Source organism: Protopterus annectens, chromosome 2.part2 (assembly GCF_019279795.1).
Source record: "Protopterus annectens isolate FY-2018-M chromosome 2.part2, PAN1.0, whole genome shotgun sequence".
Taxonomy (NCBI): Eukaryota; Metazoa; Chordata; order Ceratodontiformes; family Protopteridae; genus Protopterus; species Protopterus annectens.
In genome coordinates this window covers 606,609,697-606,636,451 of record NC_056730.1, presented here as the reverse complement: position 1 = coordinate 606,636,451, position 26,755 = coordinate 606,609,697, and the positions used below count along the sequence as shown (strand labels likewise).

At 41.0% G+C, this 26,755-nt stretch overlaps 1 protein-coding gene across 1 annotated transcript in view; it reads right to left on the bottom strand.

The window, feature by feature from the left end:
- LOC122795741 (putative pre-mRNA-splicing factor ATP-dependent RNA helicase DHX32) overlaps positions 1-25,916 on the bottom strand; it is a 787,400-nt gene extending 761,484 nt beyond the window's left edge. Inside the window, exon 1 of the mRNA XM_044064050.1 lies at positions 25,570-25,916. Within this exon, the coding sequence (XP_043919985.1) occupies positions 25,570-25,887 (318 nt within the window). The 5' untranslated portion in view covers positions 25,888-25,916. The remainder of the gene's footprint in view (positions 1-25,569) is intronic.
- Positions 25,917-26,755: the final 839 nt, after the last annotated feature.

The following is a 26,755-nucleotide window of genomic DNA, read 5'->3' as shown; positions in this document are numbered from 1 at the left end:
ACTCCAGCAAGCACACCACCCTGGATTGGATACTAGTCAGTAAGAGCCCCCAGTCATATATAACAGGCTTTTTATCAGATAGCCTCAGTGATCACTCCCCAACATTCCTACTAAAAAAATACCTATACCAAGCTAAACCTGTCATTTACTGTCAAATACGTAAAAAACTAAACTTTAACCCACTCACATTCATGTCATCCCTCAAAGAATGTAACTGGCATCCTCTAAAGTACCTCAGTCTTGATGACGCAGTTGAATTTTTTAATGCTACCTTCCTGAGCATCCTTAATTACCATGCCCCCATAAGACTTTCCCGAACCAAAGCACAACTCTCCCCATGGCTACAGAAATCCACTAAGTCAGAAATGAAAAACATGGGATAAAGCCTGGGAGCACTGGCGCAAAACGAAAACCCCCTCAACTAGACAGAAATTCCTAGAACTACACAATAGAGTCAAAAAGCTAATAAAACAGGACACATTCCAATACTACCAGTCTGCCCTAGACTCCTCCCAACACAGCCCCAAACAATTCTGGTCTTCCATAAACTCCATCCTCCACCCAGGTAAAGTCAGTACCCCTCCTCCTAACATCCCTCACTCCTCCAACAATATTGCTACCTCATTCAACACACACTTCACACAAACCATACTATCACTAGCTAAACAACACAACCCCCTCCTCCCCTCCAACCCACACCTTCAACTAGTAATCTCCCCGCTGCCTTCTCTTTTTCTCCTGTACCTACCTCCAACATAAAAAAAACTCTTAACTAAACTTAAGCCCACCAAATTACAGCAGACAACCTCCCAAGTGAATACCTACAAATCACAGCTGATGCTCTGGCCTACCCAGTATCCATCTTGATAAACCGATCTCGGTCAGAAAGTTACGTTCCCACACTGTGGAAAGTATCACATATAATTCCCCTCCACAAAGGCGGTCCCCTCCACAGAACTAACCAATTACCACCCCATAGCTATTCTCTCTCCACTCTCCAAAATACTAGCGAGATACATACACTCTCAGGTCTTAGACTACCTCCTTACTAAAAACTTCCTTTCCAATACTCAGCATGGTTTCTGACCAAACCATAGCACCACCACTGCCTTACTCTCCTTTACTAACACTATCCTTCAGCATAAAAACAATGGCTATCTCTCCTCTGCTACTTTCCTAGACCTATCTAAAGCATTTGACATGGTGCCACACAAACAACTCATCTCTGTCCTCAGTAACCTATCCTTCTCTCAATCAGTCATCAACTGGTTTCAGAGCTACCTGTCTGACCACCAACAATCCGTTGTATGGCAGAATGACATATCTTCCCAACTACCTGTCTCCATAGGGGTTCCACAAGGATCCATCCTTGGATCCCTACTCTTCTCTGTTTTCACCAATAATCTAGCCTCTGCCACCAAACATGGCACACTCATACAATACGCAGATGACTCAACCATCATCTGCTCAGCCCAGTCCCTACCCAAACTGTAAAAAGTCACACAGGAAGCCTTTTCCTCTGTTGAAACTTGGTTATCTGATGCCCAATTAATACTCAACCCAAACAAAGCTAAACTACTCATCTTCCAACCCACCAAACATACTCAAAACAACTCTCACTTTAACATCACAGCAAAAGACAACACCACTATATACCCAACTGAACACACCAAATTGCTAGGAGTGGAAATAGACAGTAAACTAAAATTTGACATTCACATATCCACGACCATAAAAAAAGACCACAAAAAAATAGGAGCTTTATACAGAAATAAGGCAACTTCTCACCAAAGCAGCAAAGATTTCAGTAGCAAATTCCCACCTTATCTCCACCCTACTTTATGCCTCTCTAATATATACCAACCTAAGGCAATGCGATCTAAACAAGCTAGAGACCTGCTACAACAAAATCGCCAAATTCGCCACAGGGGCATCCTACCATAGTCACCACTGTCTCTCACTTGCTGAACTGGGCTGGCTTGAACTCCATCACCTTCTTTAATGGTATCAACTCTCACTCACCCACAAACTAGTAAACCATCCACTAAATGTCCCATCCCTCCAGAATCTATTCCAACCCCATCGCACCACCAGACCACTAAGATCCAGCAACAAAAATCACTTGCAGATCACTAAAGCCAATAACTCTGCTGGTGAAGCACTATTCTCTTGCGCCATAGCCAAGTTATGGAACTCCCTCCCACCCACAATTACCTCCGTAGCATCATGCACCCACTTCAAAACTTTACTAAAAGTGCACCTAAAAAAACATGCTAGCTATGCCCTTGCAACTCCCACTCTAATATCACCCACCCCATCCAACCACTACCTTTCTTTCCACCCCACTAACTACCTTGATTATAGCAAACTCAGATGCTCAAAAGCCTAGTACTTATTATACAGCAGGAACTTCTTATTGTAACATTTGTTAATGTCTGTTATGTACTTTGCAGATAAAGATTCTAGCTGTCTACTGATGTACTATGTTCTTCATCTGTAAATATGTTTTTAATTAATTGCTATGTTAAACTGTTAATCGCTACATAATCCAATGCAACTACTGTCTGTTTATTTTAACTGCGGAGCTTTTTTCCCCGGGCCTCTGCTGAAAATGGACCTATGTCCGGTCAGACACTCCCGGTTAACAAATGTAAATAAATAAATAAATAAATTTAAACTCATTACCCTCTCAGCAATGGACCACTCATGATAATGATGTTGGATTTCTGATTACAGCAACTCCTGTAAAAATAACATTAAAACCTGGGGCAAAACTACCTCATGTACCACAGTATCCTCTGACGACTGAGGCTGTATCTGGTATTGCCCCCGTCATTTCCGCTTTGGCACAGCAAGGAATTACAGTCCCTACAACAAGCCCATGTAATACTCCAATACTGCCGGTAAAGAAACCTGGTAAACAAGCTTACAGATTTGTGCAAGACTTGCGAGAAGTTAATAAAGCTGTTTTGCCTGTTTTTCCAGTCGTACCAAACCCAGCTACGATTTTAAGCTGTATCCCACCGACAGCATGTTATCTTACGGTTATAGATATCTCATCAGCTTTCTTCTCTCTTCCAGTACATTCTGATAGTCAGTATTTGTTTGCATTCACTTATCAGAGCCAACAGTATACTTGGACCCGACTACCCCAGGGATATGTAGAATCTCCAACCCTATTCTCTAGAGAAATGCACAGACAACTACAGGATTTACTGTTACCACCACGTTAAGTTTTGGTCCAATATGTGGACGATATTCTTATAGCTTCACAAGATACTAAGTCTTCTGTAGATGACTCCCTTCTAGTTTAAGTTTTTAGCTGAGCGAGGCTTTAAGGTAAATAAATCTAAATTGCAGTTTTGCCAGGAAAAGGTGCAATACCTGGGACACAATTTCTATGGGTTCGCGTCAAATATTTCCAAGTAGAATCACCTCCATTCAGACTGCCCCTCACCCTGTAACTCAGACAACTCAGGGGGTTTCTCAGTCTGGCAGGCTATTGTACACAGTGGGTGCCCAATTTTTCAGAAATTTCGGCCCCTCTGTTACAGCTTCTAAAGAAGGAAGTTACAGATCCTCTTCCTTGGTTCTTTGAACATGAAAATGCTTTTCAGGCTATTAAAACAGCACTGATAAACCCACCTGCTCTGGGGCTCCCAGATTACTCTGAACCATTTGTTTTCTTTTGTTGTGAAAGAAACAAGACCGCCCTGGGTCTAATGGCACAAGCGCGCACAGGGGGCTATTGACCTATAGCAGATTACAGCACTCAGTTGGATCCTGTCGCCTCTGGCTTTCCACCCTGTTTGCGAGCGGTGGCAGCCGCTGCTGTTTTGGTTGATATGGCGGCACCATTATCCTTAGGTCATGATACCATACTAGCAGTACCTCATGCGGTACAAACACTACTCTTAAAAACTAAAACCCAGTATCTTTCTAATGCTTGCCACACTAAATATGAGTTAAGTTTATTAAGTAATCCTGCTGTGCAAATTACACGTTGCCCACCATTAAACCCTGCCTCCTTGATACCAACTAGTGATGAGGGCAAATCACATGACTGTGTACTTGTTGTTAACACTGTTCTTTCTCCCAGGTTAGACTTGCATGAAATTCCTTTGCTTAATCCTGATTTAGTTCTTTTTGTGGATGGATCCTGCTTACGAAATTATTCTGGTGAACTCCAGGCTGCATGGTCAGTCTGTACGCCATCTGAGATTTTACAAACTGGACAATTACCAACCTGGTACCTCCGCACAAGCCGTGGAATTAGTGGCACTTTCGCATGCATGTAAAATGGCCAAAGACAGATCTGTTACGATCTACACTGATTCACGCTATGCCCATGGTGTTGTTCATGACTTTGGTACCTTATGCAAAGAAAGACGTTTTTTAACATCCTCTGGGGCACCTATTAAAAATTACCTGTACATTGATCACCTACTACAGGATTTGTTACTACTTTCTGAAATTGCTGCTGCTAAGTGTGCAGCTCACCAGTCTAATGACCCCTAGTAGCTAACGGAAATAATTTGGCTGACTGGGCTGCCAAGCAGGCTGCTCTCTCACAGACTGTTCAGGGACAGTTTTTGCAGCCTATTTTACAAGCGGTTACTTTTGACACTACTGTTTTAAAAACTTTACAAGACGAAGCACTGGAATCAAAAAGAAAAGGGGTGGCCTAATGGTTAAGGTGTTTGCCTTACAAACACAAGGTGAAGGGTTTGAGTCTCACAAGGGATAATTGGCTAGGCTTAAAGTGGCTTGCAAAGGCAGTTAGCTTAGTACGAACCTATGAACATGGCTGGCTCAAAGCGGTTTCAAACACCCTGATTCGATTTGGCAGCATCCTGATGGCAGATTAATTTGCCCTACATCCATGTTAAATTCTCTTATTAAAGCATATCATTTGCGAGCCCATGTAGGGGTACAAGCTTTAATAAAACAAATCCAAAGAGATTGGTATGCCCCAGGACTTTCTGCTTCTGTGCAACATTTCCTGAGCACATGCTCCATTTGTTTACAGCATAATATTTCAAAAGGCACTATGGCTCCCGTTCAACCATTGCCAAAACCAATGGGACCATTTTGTGCCTTACAGTGGGACTTTCTTGAACTCCCACCTTGCACTCATTTTAAATATGTTTTGACTGTTGTTGATGTTTTTTCTGGGTGGTTAGAAGCCTACCCATGTGCTAAAAATGATGCTATTTAAGTTGCAAAAAAAATTGTGTTATGAACTGATACCTCGTTTTGGTGTTCCCTGTCAAATATACTCTGACTGTGGGACACATTTTACTGCTCAGTTAGTCGATTCATTGTGTACAATGTTAGGCATCACTTTAAAATTTCGTTGCCCGTATAGGCCACAGGCATCAGGTATTATTGAACGACTGAATCAGACATTGAAAACTAGACTTGCTAAAGTTACTTCAGAAACAGGCCTAACTTGGGTACAGGCTTTACCACTGGCCTTACTTTCTATGCGAGCACAACCGCATCCTACTAAGGGGTTTTCTCCTCATGAAATTCTCGTGGGTTGCCCTCTGCGTATGCCCATGACACCACCACCACCCCTTTCTGAATATGATGCATTTGATAATGATATTCTTTTGTACTGCAAATCTCTTGTTTCCTTTCTACAGTTTCACCATCGACAAGTAGCAGCTGCTCAGCATCTTCCGGATCCTTTCCTGTCATCTGCCCTACAACCAGGCGATTGGGTATATGTTAAGTCCTTCTCTAGAAAAACAACGCTCCAGCCACGCTGGAAGGGGCCCTTCCTGTTTCTTCTGACAACGTCATCTGCTGTGTGACTACAAGGATCTCCTACTTGGATCCACGGTTCACATGTGAAAAAAGTTGTGCCATCCGAAGACCAACAGCCTTTAACTTTTTCAACTCCAGATTCTCCTCCCATTGCTACTCGCACTCGAAGTAGAACTGTTCCAGCACCTGATGATGCTGAACATCTACCCTTTTGGGAAATCTCAAACTCCTGAGACCACGCCAGCACACCAACCATTTCCACAAAAATATTGGACAGCCATTCTACTGGTCACTCGTCGTACTGTTATTTTTAATGTGGCCATTTCTATTTCCTGCTCCATCGACGCATCCAACCAAACGAGCTGCTTGGCATCCACCTTTCAACACCTATCAAGCCATCAAATATGCTTACGCTTCTACCTTCAATGTTTCCGATTGCTGGATTTGTGCAGTTCTTCCTACTTCACATGATGGCCTGCCAATGACAGCTAGTCCTTTACCTACTGATAACTATTCCACCATCCTCTAACATTTCTAGGGGATTGTGTAAAAAGATACATTCAAATTGAACTGTAGCTCTAACTTTGGCATATCGACAGCAAGGCATTTTATGTCAAACAAAATGTAACTAAGAAAGTCGGCTCAAGCAATTGCATTATAACAATTCAGAGAGTATGTGCCATTACTAACTACACAGCCTTACAGTCAATTAACGTTAGGGCACGGAATAAGTTTATTTCCTATGCAGTGTGGTGGGCCTCCATATCTGCACCATTCAAGAATTATTTAGACTGGCAGACTTGTAATGCGACTGAAACGATTCTGGGGCCAAAAGAGGTATGGATCTTCGAAAATAGTCCTACAATGACAAATTATTCATAACTCTCACAACTTAAGTTAAATTTATATGATGTAGTCTCCCAAGTAGTGTTCAATAATAATGTAACTACAAACATTTCTACTATGCTCTTGGAAGAAGGATTGTATTTTATATGCAGTAGAAAAGCCTATAAATGACTACCGGGAAACTGGTCTGGTAGCTGTTTCTTAGGTTATTTAGTCCCAGCCATTCGACATGTATCTGCTTTACCCTCAAGGAAAAATTTGAAATGTTTGCGAGGTTAAAAAGCCTGCCGGTAGGCCAAGTTGATGCTTCATGGATTTATCATCATGACTTGGCTCATGCTGGCACTAAAGGACTATCTCATATGGACTTGGGTGATGACGTCATATTGTGGGCTGGAATACTTCCAGCATACAGAGCAGTACAATCAATTTGGGAACTGAGAAAACTGTCCAAGTTGCTTGAAATACTAAGCAATGCCACATTTTTTGCTTTAGAACTAGTGACTGATGAACTGACCGCTATGAGAGCTGTAGTCCTCCAAAACCGTATGGCTCTCGACTTCACCCTAGCGGCGAAAGGTGGAACTTGCGCTTTAATCCAGAAGGAGTGATGTATGTTTATTCCTGATAATCAGCACGAAATTGAAAGTCATCTTGAACTGATTCACAGAGTCTCCGAACTCTCTAAGGCCAAGGAGGCTGATAAATCAACATGGGCATGGTTAACCAACCTGTTTTCAGGTTGGGTAGGTGGACATTTGAAGTTAATTTTATTAATTGCAGTATTAGCTATTATTGCCTTTCTTGTTGTGTTTCTAATTAAAGCATTGATTTTAAAATTAATATCTTTCAAAACTACTAAAAAGGTGCCAAAGGTTTATATGCCTGCAGCTATAAATGTAAATGATGAACTAAAAATGTGTGACAATGTTGAAGGAATCAGCAGCATGGTTATGTTAGACTTGGGGCAAATGTATGATAGACTAAATGGTGATGCTTACACAGCATCAAATGGGGGATAGTAGAATATGAACGGCCAAAAGCATGTGTTTAAGGAAATTGGGTACGTGACAATCTGTGTGCATGCACTTTGTACTGTGAACTCTGAGTAAACTGTGAAAAGTGGAAAAGTACAGAAAAACAAGAGTTTGCTTAAAAGCAGGAAATGTGCCTTTTATGGAAGTGCATCCGATTTTCTTTCTCTGCCTAGAGATGTAGTACTATGAACTGCTTTAAGCCTACGGGTAAAACCATTGATTGGTCAATTGTTTTTATGTAATGACCTAATTGGTCCAATTGATATTTTTGTACTGTCAGCAGTATTAACGGTATGCAAGCTTCTGCATTCTTTTGTTCTGGTAATCTCCCTGGTGCTTTCCATGAGGCTCCCACATGTGTGTATTAAATACCACTGAAAGAGAGGAAAAGTTGTCTTGTCTTCTTTTAAGGTAAAAGTTAACAGAATGGAAATCTTTATGAGGTATTTGCTTTCCACAAGAAATACAATTATTGACTTTTACTGACATCGGTTTAGAGCAAGAAAAAATGTCCCCAAAGGGGTACTTAGCTTTAGTTGAAGACTTTGGTTCTGAAACTCTAAAACAAAAATTTCAGGAGTCAGCAGACTGGCACTTGCGAACTGCTTCTGCTTCGGGCACCGCATGGCAAGAAAGACTAATGTAATGGCGTCGGCTGCATGCTTTATATCCCTGACTACCTAACATCACTGAAGATGAGACAGCAACTGACACAGGACCCAAGACTTTGATAATCAGGCCGACTGAGGGCTACTGCAAGCAGATAACCCAAATGTGATGACTGCAACAGTGAAACATGAAGAACATCACATCACTACAAACATTACAAAGTGGGGGGCTTTGCCCCCACACCCCCCAATGTGGGCAGCTGTGCCCCCCCCCACACCCCCTAACTAAATATACCAACTCCGAGATTGCACTACAGTAGGTAAAATGGCAAACTAACAAACATGGCCAAGTGATTTCTTTCCCAGGTAAAGAAATTGCTGATGTGAACATTTGCCGTTTTGTGATTTCTCGGTTTAAGGGTTGATGAAGAGGCATTCAATGGAATGCCACTTCGAGGATATAATACAGATCCGTGGAAAGTAGGGTGTTAAGTTGGGTTTTTATTGGTGAATCAGGAACCTCAGAGAAGAGGGTAGTAGCCTTGGAAATAGTGTCCAGGACACACCTAGCCATGTGTGTTTGGTAGTTGAGGGCTCTTATAGATAGAGAAGAGGAGGTATACACTTTCTTCATGAGTCTGTCCTTGAATTTGGTGTCTTTATCAGTAGGGTAGAGATTAGCAGAAGGTAACTGTCTGGATGTTTTATCAGCAGAAACTGCAATAACTGCTGGGTCTCCAGGGGAGGTTCTTGAATAGGAATTGGGTGTCCTGAGGCCCCTTGTAAAAATGGTCAGGACGTTCAAAGGCTGGGGGTTGGGAATCTGGGGCCTGTGAAGCAGCCAAGAAGGCATCTTGGAACGCATGTAGCAAAGGGAGCACAGTAGAGGGGGATTGTTCCATTTCCAGCAGATCAAAGTACCTTTTCTTTTCGTGTCACAGGCCACAGAGGTCTGCCACTTAAAATGTTCCATCATGAGGGAAATGGTGTCCCCAAAGGTGAATATTTCCCCAGGAGATTCAAGGGTGATAAGATCCTCTCCTTCTAGGGTAATAAAATCCTTAGGACAGTCTATGTGTGAACCATATGTCACTGATTCCTCAGAAGAGGAATGGTCTTCTTCAGATACCTCTAAAGGGGGCCCTGAAGGAGTAACAGCTGGTGGTTGTTGTGTCTGTAAGGCCTAGAATGCCTGATAAAGATTCTGTGAGAAAACTTCCCATTCAGGGACAGGTTGAGGCTCCATATGCTTTAGTTTTTTACTCTTCATAGGGGCAAATGGCTGAGTATGAGTGGGAGCCGATGTCTGGGTGGATAGCAGGGAAAGACTAGGCCCTTCAGAATGTATGAGCCATGGTTCCCCTTCACCATCAGGATCTGATGGCTGATTAACCTCAGTGGACATCCTCATAGTTTCTGCCATTACAGCTTCCATCGAGGTTCCCAGGCTTGGTTGGGAAGCAGAGGTCTGAAAAGATCCTGGGCTTTCATCTGCCTCAAGAATCTCTCCAGACACCTGAGGTGCAGCATTGGAATCTGGCCTGATTTTCTTGGCCTTCTTCAGTGGCGGCTCATCAGCTGTGCCTACTCCACCCTCCATACTGAGCATGAGATGCCAGAGCCTTTGATTTTCTAAGTATAGTTTTAATGCGGCCAGATGGCCGAGGAGAGTTTTAGGTACAAAGGATTTGCAAATGGGGCAGGATGTATGATCGTGGGCCTCACCTAAACAGAATACGCACTTTTCGTGCATGTCTTTGTGAGGAATTTGTCTCCCACAAGTACACTTCCCCTTTCTAGTGGACATGTACATCTTAGAAACTAACAAAAGACAAGCAAAGCCCAACAGGGTACTTATCTGTAGCGGTTCACTGTAGAGGTCATCTGAAAATGAGCGATCTGGAGTCTGACGTTCACTGTGGCAGAAAAAGTCTGAAGAGGGTATGTGCAGACGTCACTTTTATACCCTATTTCAGTTTATGGTTCTGAAATAGGATGTCACACATACCCTCCTGCTCCAAAGACTGGTATACTGGCCGGATGTCGGAGCTGCAGGCAACAACCTCCCTACTGTAATGAATATTGCAACATGAGAATAGTAGGACAGACATGATGATACAGAAAGCCATGTATCCCAGAGCTTGTAGGAATTCCCTTGCTGAGATGCAATCCCGCAAATGTATTCTGTGAAAATAATCTGACAGAAAGGAGGCTTTCTCTGGTGGGAGGAATGCCTTTTGGAGTTGGGAGTCGAGAAGGATTCTCAGGAAAATTATCTTTTGCGCTGGTGAGGTGTTGGATTTCTGGAGGTTCACTATGAACCCCAGGAACAGAAAAGGTCCTGGGTGAATCTGAGGTAGTTGAGGAGTTTTGCCTGATCTGACAGTCGTCTAGGTATGGATAGATTTGAATTCCCCTGGTCCTGCAGAAGGCTACTGGTGGTGCCAGGTACTTTGTTAACACTCTTGGTGTGGTAGACAAGCCAAAGGGCAGTGCAGAAAATTGGTAGTGACTGGATTCTGCCCTGAAGCATAGAAATCTTCTATGGGACTCCTGAATAGGGATATGCTGGTAAGCATCTTTTAGGTCTAGACAGACTAAAAAAGCCTGGGAGGATATCGTGGGTAGTAGCTTTTGAACTGTTAACATTATGAACTTTGGCACCAGGACAGACTGATTAAGCTTGGACAGATCCAAAATGGAGTGCCAGAAGCCTTCCTTTCTGGGGACCAGGAAGAGCCTGGAAGTAGAATCCTTTCCCATGCTGAGCTGCATGCACCAGTTCTACTGCTCCTTGTGGGCAGAGGATTTGAATTGGAGCCAGGGCGTCTGCTTTTTTATTTTGAGGAACACCTGGATAACCTGAGTATTTTAAATGTTCTTCGAAAGTGAGTTTGTAGCCAATTTGCAATAATGCTCAGAACACACCTGTCTGAGGTAATGTGGGTCCAGATATCTATGAAAGAGACAGCCTTACTCCTAGCTTTGGGATAAGGGGTGGAGGGGGGGGGGTGAGTCTCTTTTGCTCTCTGGATGTGAACTGGGGTCTAGAACGCATTTGCCTGGGGCTTCTGAAGTCTACTGCTTGCCTCTCTGCAGCTGATGGAACCATCTATGTGGTCTATCCCTTTGGGGTTTTCCTCTGCCTACTCCTAGGCTGGGAGGGAAAGGATCAGTGTTTGGCATGAAAATGTCTATTAAACCTGGGAGGGTACACCTGGAGGAAATATTTTACTGTCTGCATTGACCTTGTTTTATCCTCCATCTACTTAAGTACTTCTTCAGACTTGGACCCATATGGAACATCTTTGAACAGAGGGGCATACAGCAGGCTAGACTTAACATGGTCTGGAAGAGTTTGTTCTCGGAGCCAAGCATGCCTTCTAATAACAGATCCCGTTATAGCAGCTCTATAAGATGCTTCCATGGCATCATAACCTCAGCACTGCAATGACTGAGATCAGACAATTTCTTGGCAAGGGTTTATCTTCAAGGGTAGAAACCTTTTGTTTGAGTTGTTCAAGGATAGTCTGTTGATACTTAATTAGATGTAATCGGTAGTTTAGAGCACTCATGGTAAGAATGGCAAATATATACACTGTTTTGCCAAACCTGTCAAGGGACCGGCACTCTATCTGTGGGAAGAGGATTTCTGGATGAACCGGCTCTGGCTCCATTAGGTCCTGGAGTGATCACTTCTGGGTCAGCAGTAGGATTTTTATACGGGTAGTTATGGGAATCCTGAATCTGTAAAGCCTGTCTGGTTTACATGGGTTAGGTGGGAGGGAAACAGGTTTTAAGGAGGATTCTAGGAAGACATCCTCCACTACTTCCAGAATGGGGAGAACAGCCAGAGGCTTGTGCTCAGGCAAGTCCAGGAACTCCCCTAACTCTCTTCTTTGTTTGTGGGTAGTCTTGAGCCTCCCACTGAAAATGTTGTCTCACAGCATGGAAATTCTCTCCTAAGATGAAATCCTCAGGGGGAGAGAAGCAGAAGGGAGGCTTTTCTCAGAATCAGAATCCTCATATGATGTACAGGAGGGGCCTTCCTCAGATCCAGAGTCTTCAAGATCAGTGTTCTCCTCAGAAAAAAAAGAGGATCCTGGTAAATTTCTGGGGGAGAGTCTATTTTCCTTTTCCCAGGGGAAGTAGTCCCTGGAGCTTGCCTTGATCTGACAACTGAGATCAAGTCCTTGGCTAGTTTAATTAAATCCTGCTGAGATCCCTGTGAAGTGGAGCCAGAGGGCCTTGATGCAGAAGCTTTCCTAGGAGTGGCTTAGGCCTAAGGGTGTCCAACAACCTGATGCCTGTGTCTCCTGAGCGCTGAATGAGCACTGCAGCTGGAGTGAGCCGAGGCCTAGTAGCAGAGTCTCTGTGCGGTGTACACTCCTCGGAAGCAAGGCCTACAGAGCGGTCCTGGACCTGACCGATGAAACAATGTCAAGAGCTTGTGCAGAGGTGGAAGGTACTAATGGCACTGTTGGACTCCAAAAGAGGCTCGACAGAGGCCTGAGTTACTAGTACAGAAAAATGCGGGCGGTACATAAGCACCTCATCATGCTCAACAAGCACAAACCTGGAGGGAGAAGCAGGCACAGAATGACTGCCATTGGAAGACCTAAGATTTCTTTCTTGTACTTAGGAAGTTCAGATTCAGAATGACCGATGAACACCATAGACGATGCAGGCTGCTAGCTACGGAACTTGCTAGAAATTCAGCCCTATGCCTAATAGTCCTGGTATTAAAATGTGCACAGAAACGACAACTAGGGATGTTGTGGTAAGTATCACAAAGGGAATGAAAGTCTCTCTGTGTGGATCTGTTTTCCACAATGGAGACAGTTATTAACTTTATCTGACATGAGCAAAGGAAAGAAAAAAGTTCTCCAACAGGGTACTTATCTTGTCCGATGACAATTCTCTCTGGTACAGACCGAATAACACACTTGAACACAGCTTTGGGCTCCATGGCAAGAAAAGACTGGGTTCATGACGCACACTGGCTTCCTTTATACCAGACTGCACTGATGTCGGTCAAAGCGCCCACCAGCCTGGGATCCGGAAAGATGTTTCTCTGGTAGTTGGGCCAGCTAAGGGCTTTCATGGCAGGAAATCCCAATAGTCAGGACTGCAGCAGTGAAACACGAAGAACACCCAAGGTTCCTAACAAGACTTCCATTAGTCTTGGGAGGTCTCTCCCAAGTATAAAAGATGGGGGAAGGGGGGGGGGAGTTGAAAAAGAACAAAAATGGACAACACAGATGGAACGTTATGGGGAGTACATAACTCCTTTATCAGATGATGTAATTTTCATTCATCCCCTCAATGAATGGGACAGAGTCCCTAACTACAGTAACCTCAGGTGGCCCTCACAGAAGGATATTTTGGAGCACCTCAAAACCAAAAGCAGCTTTTTCTGGAAATCATGTCTGATTTGTAATGCACAATAAAGGTGGGTGTATTAGACCAAGTCGCAGCTGCACAAATATCATCAATAGAGGCTCTAGCCCAAAAGGCTGCAGATGTAGACATTGTCCTGGTTGAATATGCTTTCGGTTGTTTTGGGAAAGCAATACCTCTCAAAGAATAAACATAGGAAATACAATCTGTTATCCATTTAGATAGTATAGTTTTTGAAACTGGTCTTCCCAATCTTTTACTTGTGAAAGAGACAACTGGCCAGTTTTCCTAAATTCTTTTGTTCTGTGAAAGCAAAAACAAAGTTGCCTATGTACATCAGGAAGATGAAGGGTGCACTCACCTTTGTTTTCTAAACTGGGGAATAAAACTGGTGAATTGATGACCTGGTTGATACTGGTTTCAGGCAATTTTTGGTATGAAAGAAGGATTTGTACATAAAATAATCCTATCCTTGTGAAAAATCAGATATGGCAGTTTGGAAGACCATGCTTGTAGAACAGATATTAGTCTTGCAGAAGTTATAGTTACCAGAAAAACAGTTCTCCAAGAAAGAAATCTGAGGTCCATTTTAGCTGATGGTTCAAAGGGTGAGAATACTACGGTTTACAAAACCAGAGTGAGATCCCCAAGGTGGAATAGGGCCCTTTTTCGGAGGTCTAACTAAGAAGGTACCCTTAGGGAAAGGGCTTACATATTTTTGATGATGCTAAAGGAGAAGGATAATCACCAATATGATAGTTTAAGATGGCTGCTAACTGGACCGTAACAGTAAGAAAACTTGCTCCACTCTGGAAAATTGAGGCAAGGAAATCTTAAACAGTTGTAACCAGAGTGGTAACATGATCTAATTCTCTCCGATGAGCCCAGAGAGAAAATCTTTTCCATTTACTTTTGTAAACTTCCCTCACTGAATGGTTTATGAGAAGAAACTAGGATATTTTGGACTGGGGAGGAAAGCCTGAAATGTCTAACCATCATCAAAATTGGAGAAACCATGCAATCAACTTGAGGCCTGAAATATCTGGGTGAACTTGCCCTGATGGGTGAGATAGGAGCTCTGGACTGGGATCCAGCATTCAAGGAGAAAGTATTAAATGAACACCAAAAACTTGTAACCAAAAGGATAATCCACAAAAAAATTTACACGTAAATTAAATTTTAGGCATATATTTAATGATAAAGTTGAACATAACAAGATGAATCCTTTAACTAGGCGCAGCACATACAACCCACCGTTACAATATGAAATTTTGAATTTTGAAAGATGTATAACTAATAAAATTCGGGACGAGTATAAAATAAGAGATAGGGTGCAAAGTAATTTGGATAAAAAGGAAAATAAATTATTATATGAATTAAGTAATAACAATAAAATACGTATAATGAAGCCTGATAAGGGGGGGGAGGTATAGTCCTTATGGACAAATGGGACTATACTAAGAGAATGAAAGATATTTTGGACAAGGACAACCAATATTGTCTGGTTACTAAAAATGAGATCAACATACTATACAGAAAGATAGATTTGATTTTAGATGATAATTTGTTTTGTGGTATGATAGATCTTGAGTTATACAAGTTTCTAATAGTATCAAAACCGGTTATACCTGCAATTTTTGGTATACCGAAAATGCATAAATCAGTGGTGGACCCCCCCATGAGACCCATAGTTGCATCGCAAGGGTATAAAACTCAGACTATGGCAATTTACGTAGACACTATGACCAAGGAATTTTATGTAAAATATGACCATATAATTAAAGATTCATGGGATTTCTTGACTAAAATTAGTGAGAGTGCCTACAGTGATGAAATGTATTTTATAACAATTGATGTTAAAGATTTATTTTCTGTCATTCCACAAACCACTGGTATGGAATGGTTTGAGGAAGTTTTAACAGAAATGAAATTTCTTACACCTATTCAGTATAGAATTGTCCTAGAATGTATGGAGTTGGTGTTGAAATATAATTTTGTATATTTTGAAGGTGATTATTATCACCAAAAAGAAGGGGTGGCGATGGGCTCTGCCTGTGCCCCAGTGTATGCTAACATAATTATGTTACACTGGGAAAAACAATACGTTTTTAAATCCTTGTATAATCAATACATTGTTAAGTATTTTAGGTTCCTGGACGATATCTTTGTTCTATGGAATGGAAGTAAGGAGGATATTATGGAATTTTTAAGGTACATTAATCATACTACCTCCTTTTTGAGTTTTGTACATCAGGTAGAAAAGGATGAAATACACTTCCTAGACATTAAGTTAAGTAAAGATAAAGAGAGAAAATGTTATAAATCAAATGTATTTAGGAAGGAACATTTTTCAAATGCTTATCTCCATTACTATAGTGACCATCCATACCAATTAAAGAAAAATGTTGTCAAGGGACAAATGATTAGGATGGCGAGAATGATATCAGAGGAAGAGGATTTTTTGAAAGAAATGAAATATGTTGAGACAATGTTCACTGAAAGAGGTTATCCTAAGGAACTTATAATGCCTATAAAAGAATAAGTAACACAGGGGAGGCAAACTAGATACAAACCCTTGTTACGCAAGATGGACAACACTATAACTGATAATGGGTTAAATAATAATAATAATACTAATATTGATAATGGAAATGCACATAATGTGATTAGTAATAATTTTACACCATACCTCACCATCACTTATTATAAGGACATTGGTTGGTTGAAGAAGAGCATTTATGAAGTTTGGAACATGTTCAAAAACATGGCAGTTAAAACTGATGTATTTAAGAGTGAGCTTAAACTCAGTTTTAGAAGAAATATGAACATCAAGAACACTCTGGAGAGAAAGAAAACAGAGAAGGAGGGGACTAGTAAAAAGCATGGGACATTTAAGTGTGGCCGATGTGCACAGTGCCCATATATTGCAGAAACAAAGGAATTAACATTATCTAACTTACACCTGACCTTAAGGGCTAAGAAATATAGTACTTGTTATTCTAAAGGTGTGATATATTTAGTTGTGTGTAAAGCTTGTCAAAAATATTACATTGGGAAAACAGAAAGACACCTTAGAAATAGAATATACGAGCACATAAGAGATATAAATAGGCACAATGAAAATAGTGCCCTATATCGACATGCAATAGAGTGTAAAAATGCTGATTACAAATTTTGGGTATTGGAATTGGTAGAACATATGGAACGAGGGGGTGATTGGGAAACCAAAGTTGAATACAGGGAGATGATATGACAACTCAGGCTAGATGCCTGTGGTAATTGGGGTCTGAATGACCATATATCTATCACCCCTGCACTGAAAATATTAGCCAATGACCCGAAAATTAAAATGTTATAAAAATGTTATATATATATATATAAAAATGTTATAAAAATGTTGTAAAGGAGGTGATAAGAAATATTGTAAGGGATGTTGCAATAATGGTATACAAATGGTCCTACAATGTTTTTGAAGTGTTTTTTGAAATGTTCTTTGAAATGTCTTGTTGAAATGTTTTTTAGAAAGTTTTTTCCAAAAAATGCTCCAAGTGAATTTATGTTCATATTAGGTTTAGGAACATGTTTTGCAGTATGGTTAGGATGACTATACAGTGAGAAATATTTAACATTATGACATTTAAGATAAATAGTATTTTATTTAATCAATTGGACCAATAGTTGAGAAACCTATATATATATGTACATACACTTTTTATTTAATATTTATATTTTGTATACTAGAAGTTTTTAAACAATTCAAGACATCTTACCTATTGTTATTATTTGTATAGAATCATTTAACTCACTATTCATATTTATATTTATATTTATATTTATATTTATATTTATATGTAATTATGTATTTAATTATTTATATAATTATGAATTATATTTTTAAACATACATTCACACCTTATTCACTTATTGTATGCAAACACGTATTTCACCTGCATCAATATATTTACTTAATTATTTATTTATTTATTTATTCAGTATTTTTTAAGAAATAGCATGTTTAGAACATTTTATACCATATTTCATATTGCATTTGATGTGGTTCAACATGAAAATGAATTGCCCTTTTAAATTTAACATTGTATTTAGCAATTATTTAATTGACTCAACTACTATTGGGAATTAAGAATAATATAAAAGACTGTTGGTATTAGCTATAATTAGATTCTGAAGAAGTCTCCGCTTAGGAGATGAAAGCGCTAAATCTGAAGTTCTTTTACGTCTGTCTTGTTATGTTATATTAAAGAATTAGTTTATTGCATACTCCGGTTGTTCGTGGTTTATGCTGGCAATTATAACGGAGGTCTAGCAAGAGGAAGTGGGTTACAAAGGACAGCCTTAATAGTGCCGGAAAGTATTAAATGAGACCAAAGGAAGGGGGACCACACTTGTCGAGGCCAGAAGGGAGCAATGAGGATTACTCTGCTCTTCAACCATAGGGCTTGTGTATGAGAGGCAGGGAAGGACAAGCATAAAGGAGACTAGAGGGCCAAACATGGACTACAGCATCTCTTGGCAACTGTCCCTGTGGTGGGATAAGGGCAATGAACCTGATGCATTTGTTGCTGAGGGAAGATGCAAAAAAGGTCACAGCAAGGTTGGCTTCATGTGTGGAAGATCATGTTCTCCACTGATTGGTTGAGCGACCACTAGTGAGGCATGAGGATGGTCCTATTGAGTTTTTCTGCTAGAATGTTGGATTTCACTGATGGTGATTCCCAGCAAGAGTGACAGTTGAAGCAAATAATCCCTGGCTTTTACTAGTAGATGCCTGGTTGGTGCAGTAAGGAACCAGTCGTCTAAACAGGGAATCCAAGCAGTTTCAGGTGAGCTGCTACAACTGCCATATAGATTGGTGAACAGCCTGGGGGCTGTGGTGAGACCAAAGGGCAGGACTTTGAAATGATAGTGACTGGCTCCCAGATGGAAGCATAGATGGAAGCGTAGATACCTTCAAGAGTGCCTGTTCATTTTGATGTAACATTACACATCTTACAGATTGATTAAGCACATCCAGTTGTCCTTCTGAAAAAAGGGAAACATGGACTGAATCACAACCATCTGGAATTTGGAATTTTTTACAAACTGGTTCAAATAGCTTAGATCCAAAATAGGTCTCAGGTCCCCTGTCTTTTATGACACTAAAAAGAACCTTGAATAAATTCCGGATCCTGTTTGGTCTAGTAGACCTCCGGAATGACTCTTCTGTCTACCAACTTTGTAATTTCTTGAGCTGTTAGCTCACTCTGATTTGGTGGAAAATTGGGGAGAATTTTCCTTGGTTTTACTGTAAAAAGGGAATGAAATATCCTCTGGATTATGATCCTTTGCACCAAAAGGTAAGCAGGCATCTTGGTGCAAGGATAAGCACCCCTCCCCCAACTACCTCCAGAGATGGACAGTCTGGCAACCTTTCAGGAACGCTGGAAGGATCTGTCCAATAAAGAATCTCGAGATCCTTGGTTCAGCAGACCCTCTCTGCCACATGAGCGATGTCTATCACTGTAGTTATTTCCCCATCTGCCTTTGAGAGAAAAATCTCTGCACGACTCCGGGAAATGTCCTTGGGATTTCTTGAACTACATTTTCTTACCCCTATGTTGGTTCTTGGAAAAGGGTCTCTGTGGGGTAGAAAAGCAAATTCCAATGGCAGGCAAGGCCTTTCAGTCCTGTTCACTGCAGGAGAGAGTGTCTTTCACTGTTGGCCCAAACAACGAAAATCCATCAAAGGCAGCATTGAGGAATGACAAATTGAATGGCTCCGTAAAATCTTACAACTGCATCCCAGCAGGTCTCCTTATTGCTATGCATGAACCAGCCGCCCTTGGGGTACCTTCAACAGCATGCAAGATTAACCTCATGGACACATTTGTAATCAATTACAGGGTGGCCACTCAAAAGGAAAAGGACTTCTGTTCCTCTGCAAACATGGACCCTGAGACAGAATTAGAGAGTTCCTTTATCAAGTCTCTCTGTAATCTGGTGACATGTGTCCGACAGTTCAGCGATCGCAGGGCAAATGTCGCTGAAGCATACACCCGCTTCCCAAACCTGTCCAAAGCCCTAGACTCTCTGGTAGGGGAATGGACCATGGAGCTCTGTTCAGCAAGCTCCTTTGGATAAATTCTATTGAGTCTGGTTCCTTCCATGCCCTGTGGAAGACTATATCAATAAGCTCACCCGCACATTGGGTAGCCCAAGATGTATACGAGCCAGAACCGAAGGTTTCCATGAACACTGATTACTCCTGGGAAGACCAACCACCTTTTTGGTGAAAGATCTCTAAGATGTCTCCAAATGAGACATCTTCAGGTGGAGATCTAGGGGACCCTTTCTGCTCATCAAAGTCAGTGTCTTCTGTGAGGGTTTTCAGTTGGAAATCCAAATGCCTCCTCTTGCATGCCCTCTTCCAAGGAACCACCTTAGTGGGATATTCCAGGGAGGTATCGGAAGAGGCAGGAAGCTCCCTCAATGGAAACGCTTGGAAACGCTTCTGGGCTGGCTGTCCCTGAGATGTAGGATGTGAAGGCTCAAACACAGGATCCAGAGACGGAGTAGGGTATGGATCAGGAGAAGGGAAAGTCAACACTACTCTAGGCTGAGAGAAGACCCTTCCCCACCACCTCAAATGCAGAGGGGCCTGGACAGGCTGAGGACAATCCCACTGGAGCTGAGGCTCCTGGAGCAGACAATCCCTAAGTCCCCCAACCCCCTGCTCCGAGGGAGGACTCAGAGCAGAGATATCAAGTGTCAAGGCTCTGAGAGGAAGCAGTTGCTCTGAAAACTTCTGAGTCAAAGTCATCCCCTTGGATCCAACGCTGATGCTTTGGCTCTGAAAGCCATCGTGCTCTAACAGTGTTGGAGCAGATCGGGTCAGGGAATTAACCTGAGCCGAGATTGAAATAACCTTTTGATCCTATGGTTCGACTCCCGGGGCTCTGAAATGGGTGGTCAGATCAGAGAAGGAGTAATTATGGGTTGAAAGGAGGGCTCTGAGATACTCCATGGAGGAAGAGACCAGAAGGAGAAGAGACTGAAAATAAGCAATCAGAGTCAGAGCCCTGGGAGGCAGCAGGGATGCCAGCATAGTAATAGTCTGGAGCCTACAGCCTAGAAAGACATGATCCTGAGAAGGAATGAGTAAGGAATTTTGGAAATTCACAGTAAATCCCTGACTTTGCAGGAGGCAAATCGCATAATGAAGATACTGGACAAGAGTCTCTGGAGAAGTCTGCATAAGCAGGTTGTCCAAGGTAAGGAAAAAATTTGAATCCCCCCTCATCCTGCAAAAGGCAATTACAGGAGCGAGGAATTTGGCAAAGACGCTTGGGGCAGTAGAAAGGCCAAACAGCAAAGCAAAGAACTGAAAATGCAAGGAAGAAACAGAGAAACACAAAAACTTCCTGAAAAGGGTATGAACAGGGATGTGAGATGCAGACAGACTTAGAAGGCCTGAGGAAGAAGAAGAAGAAACCTGGTCTGTAGAGACAACATTCGAAAGGAAGGAACTTTTAGAAAGGTTTTGAGCTGTGAAAAATCTAGGATGGGTCTTCACGTACCTGGGACCAAATGCATCACTGAATAGAAACCTTTCCTCCTATGAGAAGCAGACACTGCTTGGATAGTGCCCTGAGACAACAGACTCTGGAGCACATCTGGAAAAAAAGGACAACTGCTCCTGAGAAGGCTGAAGAATGCCCAGAAAAGGAGGAATGGATTTCCACACAATGAAATACCCAAGATGAATGATGGACAGAACCCAAGAATCTTAAGTGATCCTTACTCAATTGTGAAAGGACAGGGAAAGATGAAGAGATAAAGGAACCTGACTTAGAAGGGAGGGAAGAAGATGGTCAGAAAAAAACTGGCTTGGCTGGAAAAGGAGGCTTCTGAGTAGTAGGAGTGTGAGTAGACTTAGTAGGGGGAGCCCTCCTAGAACACCTGTGAAAGAAGGGTGAGACTGTCTACAGACAAAGGCAGGTTTAGAAGGATAATTCCTCAAACTTAGGAACAGGGGAAACAAAACTGTGTTTCAGTTCCTGCATGGCATGGCCTTACCCTTCTCTTGAACAGACTTAAAAAGCTCATCAGCAGGAGCAGAACCAAAGAGATTTTCTTTATCAAGAGGAGCATCCATCAATTTATCCTTAACATCATCAAGCAAGGTCCAAAAACATCATAAACAGAAGAGGAGAAGAAAAACCCCAATAGGCACTTACCTGGAAACAGCTTGTTAACCAGCAGGCGAAAGAATGTCCAGACCGACTATCAGAGAAGGCGTTCACAGACTGGTGGCAAAGAAGTTCTGAGGTTTGGACATCTGTATGTCACCTTTATGCCCTAAACTATGAGCGGGAACCATACATGTAATGCACAATGTCCCTATAACAACCTAAGGATATGGTATACTGACCAGACATCAGGCTGCCCCTGGCAAGGTATCCCCTTAGTGAAGAATATTGTAAAAGTGATATGGAAGGACATCATGGACATTTTAAGATTCAAAATGAGGAATGTTACTCATAATGAGGTACACTTAAGAGGTATGCTTGAAGACTGCAGTAAGCAATGACTGCAGCTAGGTATTTTGTGAATACCCTTTGTGCTCTTCTCACGCATGCCAAATGACTCAAGATAAAATACACCATGATTTTTCAGTTACATGCAATTGGAGTGTCAATAAATTTCAAGTTACTTAACATTCACTGCATTTTCAGTTTGAACACTATTCCAAGAGTCTAAACAAAATATGCCTCACATACCCATAAAGTGATCAAAGAAAGAAATAATACAAATCTGACAGCCTAATTCTGTTCACAAATTCATACACAACCAAGTCATGCATATTCAACCAACCCTTTTTCTTTTGTTATTTTGCCTTCCACTGCAACAACCTTACAAGATCACAGTTAAAATGCATGGTCTTCCACTTTCAAAATCCCTCTAAAAAAACAGTTTCCCTCACAATCATGTCACCAAAATACTCTGGATCACAAAGCATGATCTGGAAGGAAGGTGGCATGTACGAGTCGAGTCCTATCACTCAACTGCTATGATTTAGACATAACACTGTGACTTTGGTCCTTAATTTTAGCCTTGCTCCTGCTAGGATTTAGGATGCTCTTCATAAAGTTATACCTGTTCATGGGTACATACTAAATCTATCCAAAGATTCACTACTACAAATACTACAGAATCTATTTTATAAAGACTTTTTATTGTGAAAAATGATGAAGTGCTCCTTGTTGTGACCATCTATTATGATTTTAAAAAGGACACTGCTGTGATTTCTAACGCTTGGAGTCTGAGAGCTACGATGAGAGTCATGCCTGAGTATAGCTTAAGAAAATGCTCAGGAAAAACTACAAGCTTTGCTTTGTATGACATGCTGAAATTAGAGTCTCTGAGAACGGTAACAATCAAACAGAAGTCCTTGAGCCAAAAATCCAGAAAGGATTTACTGCCACTAAGTGCTCCACCAAGAGAATGCGAATACATTACGTCTGTTATGTATCTGAACACATATAAATGTTACTCATCCACTGCTGGGCATTCCACATGGAAAACACTCAAACAGGAATACTTCAATAATAAATAAAAGAGCGAATATATTATATATATATATATCTATATGTATAGCAACTGATGAGGAATACTGTCAAATATTGGAGAATTCTGTCATGATATAAATGTACCATGCTCATTGCAGGGAAAGAAAACATTAATTTCTGAGAGGTTACAGTTTGTTTGAGATATCCAAGGCCTGGCACTTTTATTAGCAGAGAATAAACAGTACTGAAGGAAAACATTTCTGCACTTTCGTAGATCTAAAGAAATGCAGAGTATGAATATTTGTCATCTGCTGGTAATGTTTACTGTTAAGAATATATTTGTTTGGTCTCCCATCTGCAGATCTTGATTACCAGCCCAGCCCTTACGCACTGGGTCTGCCAGCTACTCTTTTGCCCCCTCCCATACTAAACTCTGGTAACTGCTACAGCCAGTCACAGACTATAGGTAACAGGGTTCTGCATGTCTGAGCTTCCTTCTGGGGGGGTCTTACTTATTGGCCTATCCTTTGTCCCTCCCCCAATTGTTGTGATTTGTGGTCTAGTCCAAGGTAGCAATGGCAATGTAGCAATGTGGCATACTGCCCCACCTCCGTGGCAGTTCATTCAAGCCTACTGCTACCCCACTGACCACTTCTCGTGGGGACTTCTCCAGTCTTCACCGGAGACCATCAGTCAGAGGTGATCATGAGTCATCCAGTCTCCCACCCCCAGGATGGGCACACCGATCCCTCCCTGCTGCTCCATCAGTTGCCCAAGTTGCTAATCAAACCTGGGTCATAATTAGGGCTTTGTCCCTCCACACCAGGGCAGTGGCGTTAAAGACAGTTTTAAACACTGACCTGCTTGGTATGTGTTAATTACATTTTAATAATGATTCAGCAAAGCCAGCACTGCATTTTCCCCAAGCCTTAATCTAATACCATCTCATCTACTCATATGTACTGTGCATTGCAAACTATTGGGAGTTCTTTCAGATAATCACTTTTTTAAACATACAGAACTGTGATTGAGTCGCTGATCTTAAAAAGTATATTTTATGTTCAAGACATGAATACAAGAAATTCACTTCGCGGGTGATCATAATTCTTTGTAGTGCATGGAGCTTTGTACTAGAAATTAGTTAAAAAAATGTGATGTATTGTGCTGGCTTTGAAAGCTGGTAAGTAGTGGAGAAGTGGTTGATGTCTTTAGGTATTATCTCATTCCCTCCAGTAGAGCTCTTTTGAGTGTGTACCTTTAACTCCCAGTGGGTGTGGCTTCAGCCTTTAAAAAATGACGTTATCACATTACAGTTCCAACAAATACTTATTGATAGAGGTCATATATCAATACAATTGTGTTTGCATTCATATATGCTTCAAGATAAAATATTCTGATACCTTGTGTGTAGCATGGTTTTGGAATTATTAATGCAAATATGAATAGGCAATATATGATGCCTAGAGGAGCAGTAGGAGGTAACTGCAGAAATTCCTGTAGACGTCACTCAGCTGTAATGAGATAAGGGAAGCAGTTGAAATCAACATAGTGGGAGTACTTTAGCAGTCAGCAGGCAGAAATGGGAGTTGAAAAGAAGGTGTTTCATGTTCTGCCACTGTTTTCTGGTTGGCACTGCCTGCTTTTAGTGCTAATGCAATGTTAAAAGCACCCAGATGGTGTTAAGCAATTGTTAAGGTCGTTTCTTGTGCTATAGTACCGCTGAGCCAGGATACAATTCAGTAATTTTTTGAGCATTCTTTTTTTTTGCATTCTATTGATATCTACACTCTGAAGTTTGTACACCTGCAAGCAAATTTCAGAGACTAAGCGAAACAAAATGCTGTTTTTGAACTTTTACCAACAGACTACATGGTATTTGGAAAAATGCTGTAAATACTAAAACTCACTGCTTGAAAAAGATTAAGTTTGTCAGAGGCAGGGTTATGCTCATGGGAAGTCTCGTTTAGTGACCCTGATCACATACACTTACTAGGTCTAAAACATTTGACACTGTCAAACATCTTGATAAGCACTAGTGGAACTGCATATTTTGGAGCAAACATATTTTTTTCTTAATTTGATATCCAGTTGTAGGAAGAAAAAAATCGCCAAGTATATTAGACACTACAACTAAATATTTTTATCTTTCTACTATTCGAAGTATACACAGTACACGTGGTTTTCATTTTGCGCTGTAGTATAGCACCTTTTTCTTCTATGGCTGTTATATCTTTCAGATAAACAAACAACTAATTAACCGATGCTTTGCATTTGTTTTTTTGTGTCACATGCACAAACATGCATAAAGAACAGAAAAATCATATAATTCAAGCAGCTTACCTGAGTGCTTCTGCCACCGCCTGGTTCACCTGTTACCAGCACAACACTGCTGCTCTGTAAGCTTTCCATAAACCTGTACTTTACTCCCCAAACAGGCAGTTCTTTCCTCAACTTTAAAAGTTCATAATAACGAGAAGAGAAAGGTAAGCCATCATAAGGATTTACTTCCAAGTCACCTTCACATTCCAAAGCTGTATCTTCCCCATCTTCCTCATCATCAAGTTCTAAGGTAGTGCTTAATCCACTCGAATGAAAAGATGGCAGACAGAAGGAATCACCAGTTTTTCCATTCCCAACATCATCAACACTTACATCCATTTTATAACCAAGGTCTGTAAAACTGAAACGTGTGCTCAGAGACTAGTGGTACCTACAAAAAATACACTCAGTAAGTGAATTACAATTAAAGATGCAGTACTGCAAACATAAATAATGCATTTCATTTTTATAGTGTGAATTGCTAGAATTCCAGAGTAATCCATAAACGATTCAATGTAAGCTATACATTACTAGCAGTAAAACAATACTATCAAAGAGAAAACAAAGATGAAGGTTGCATTCAGAAAAAAAAAAAATACTTAAATTTACCTACAAAGGCAATCATGGCAAAACATGAGGCAAAATGATAGACTCTAATTAAAAAAAATCATCTATCAATGTCAAATATTACCCTGCACCTATGCAAGCACCCCCCAAATTATATCCATAATCATGTAAAAAGGTGGGGGGTGGTGATGTTTATTGGTGCCCATATCTGAATATATCACTGTGCATTCTCCTATGCCTTCTTGCAAAGACATTGCCAAGCAAATGAAATGTGGCAGATACTTTTTTATAAAATAAAATAACAGTTCACATAAAATGATGTTTGTCTAATGGCAGCTTTCTAATGCATAAAGTATGTCTGTCCTTTATACAAGTCAAAGAAGCTCACAGCATTTGTAAAAGCAAAATAAAAACAGCAAGGAAATATTTTGAGAGCAAAATAAACTAAAAAGCAATATTTATGTCTCTCTGTAAATAGAAGTTATTAAAATTCTGTTCATCCAGAATGCCACAACATTTCTAATTATACAGTGCAGTGCACAGAGTGCCACAATTAAACAAAGAAATTGGAGATGAGAGGCTTTTTGAGTACCTTTTTTTTTTTTTTTTTTTTTTATCAGTAAGGTACTTAAGAAGCTTT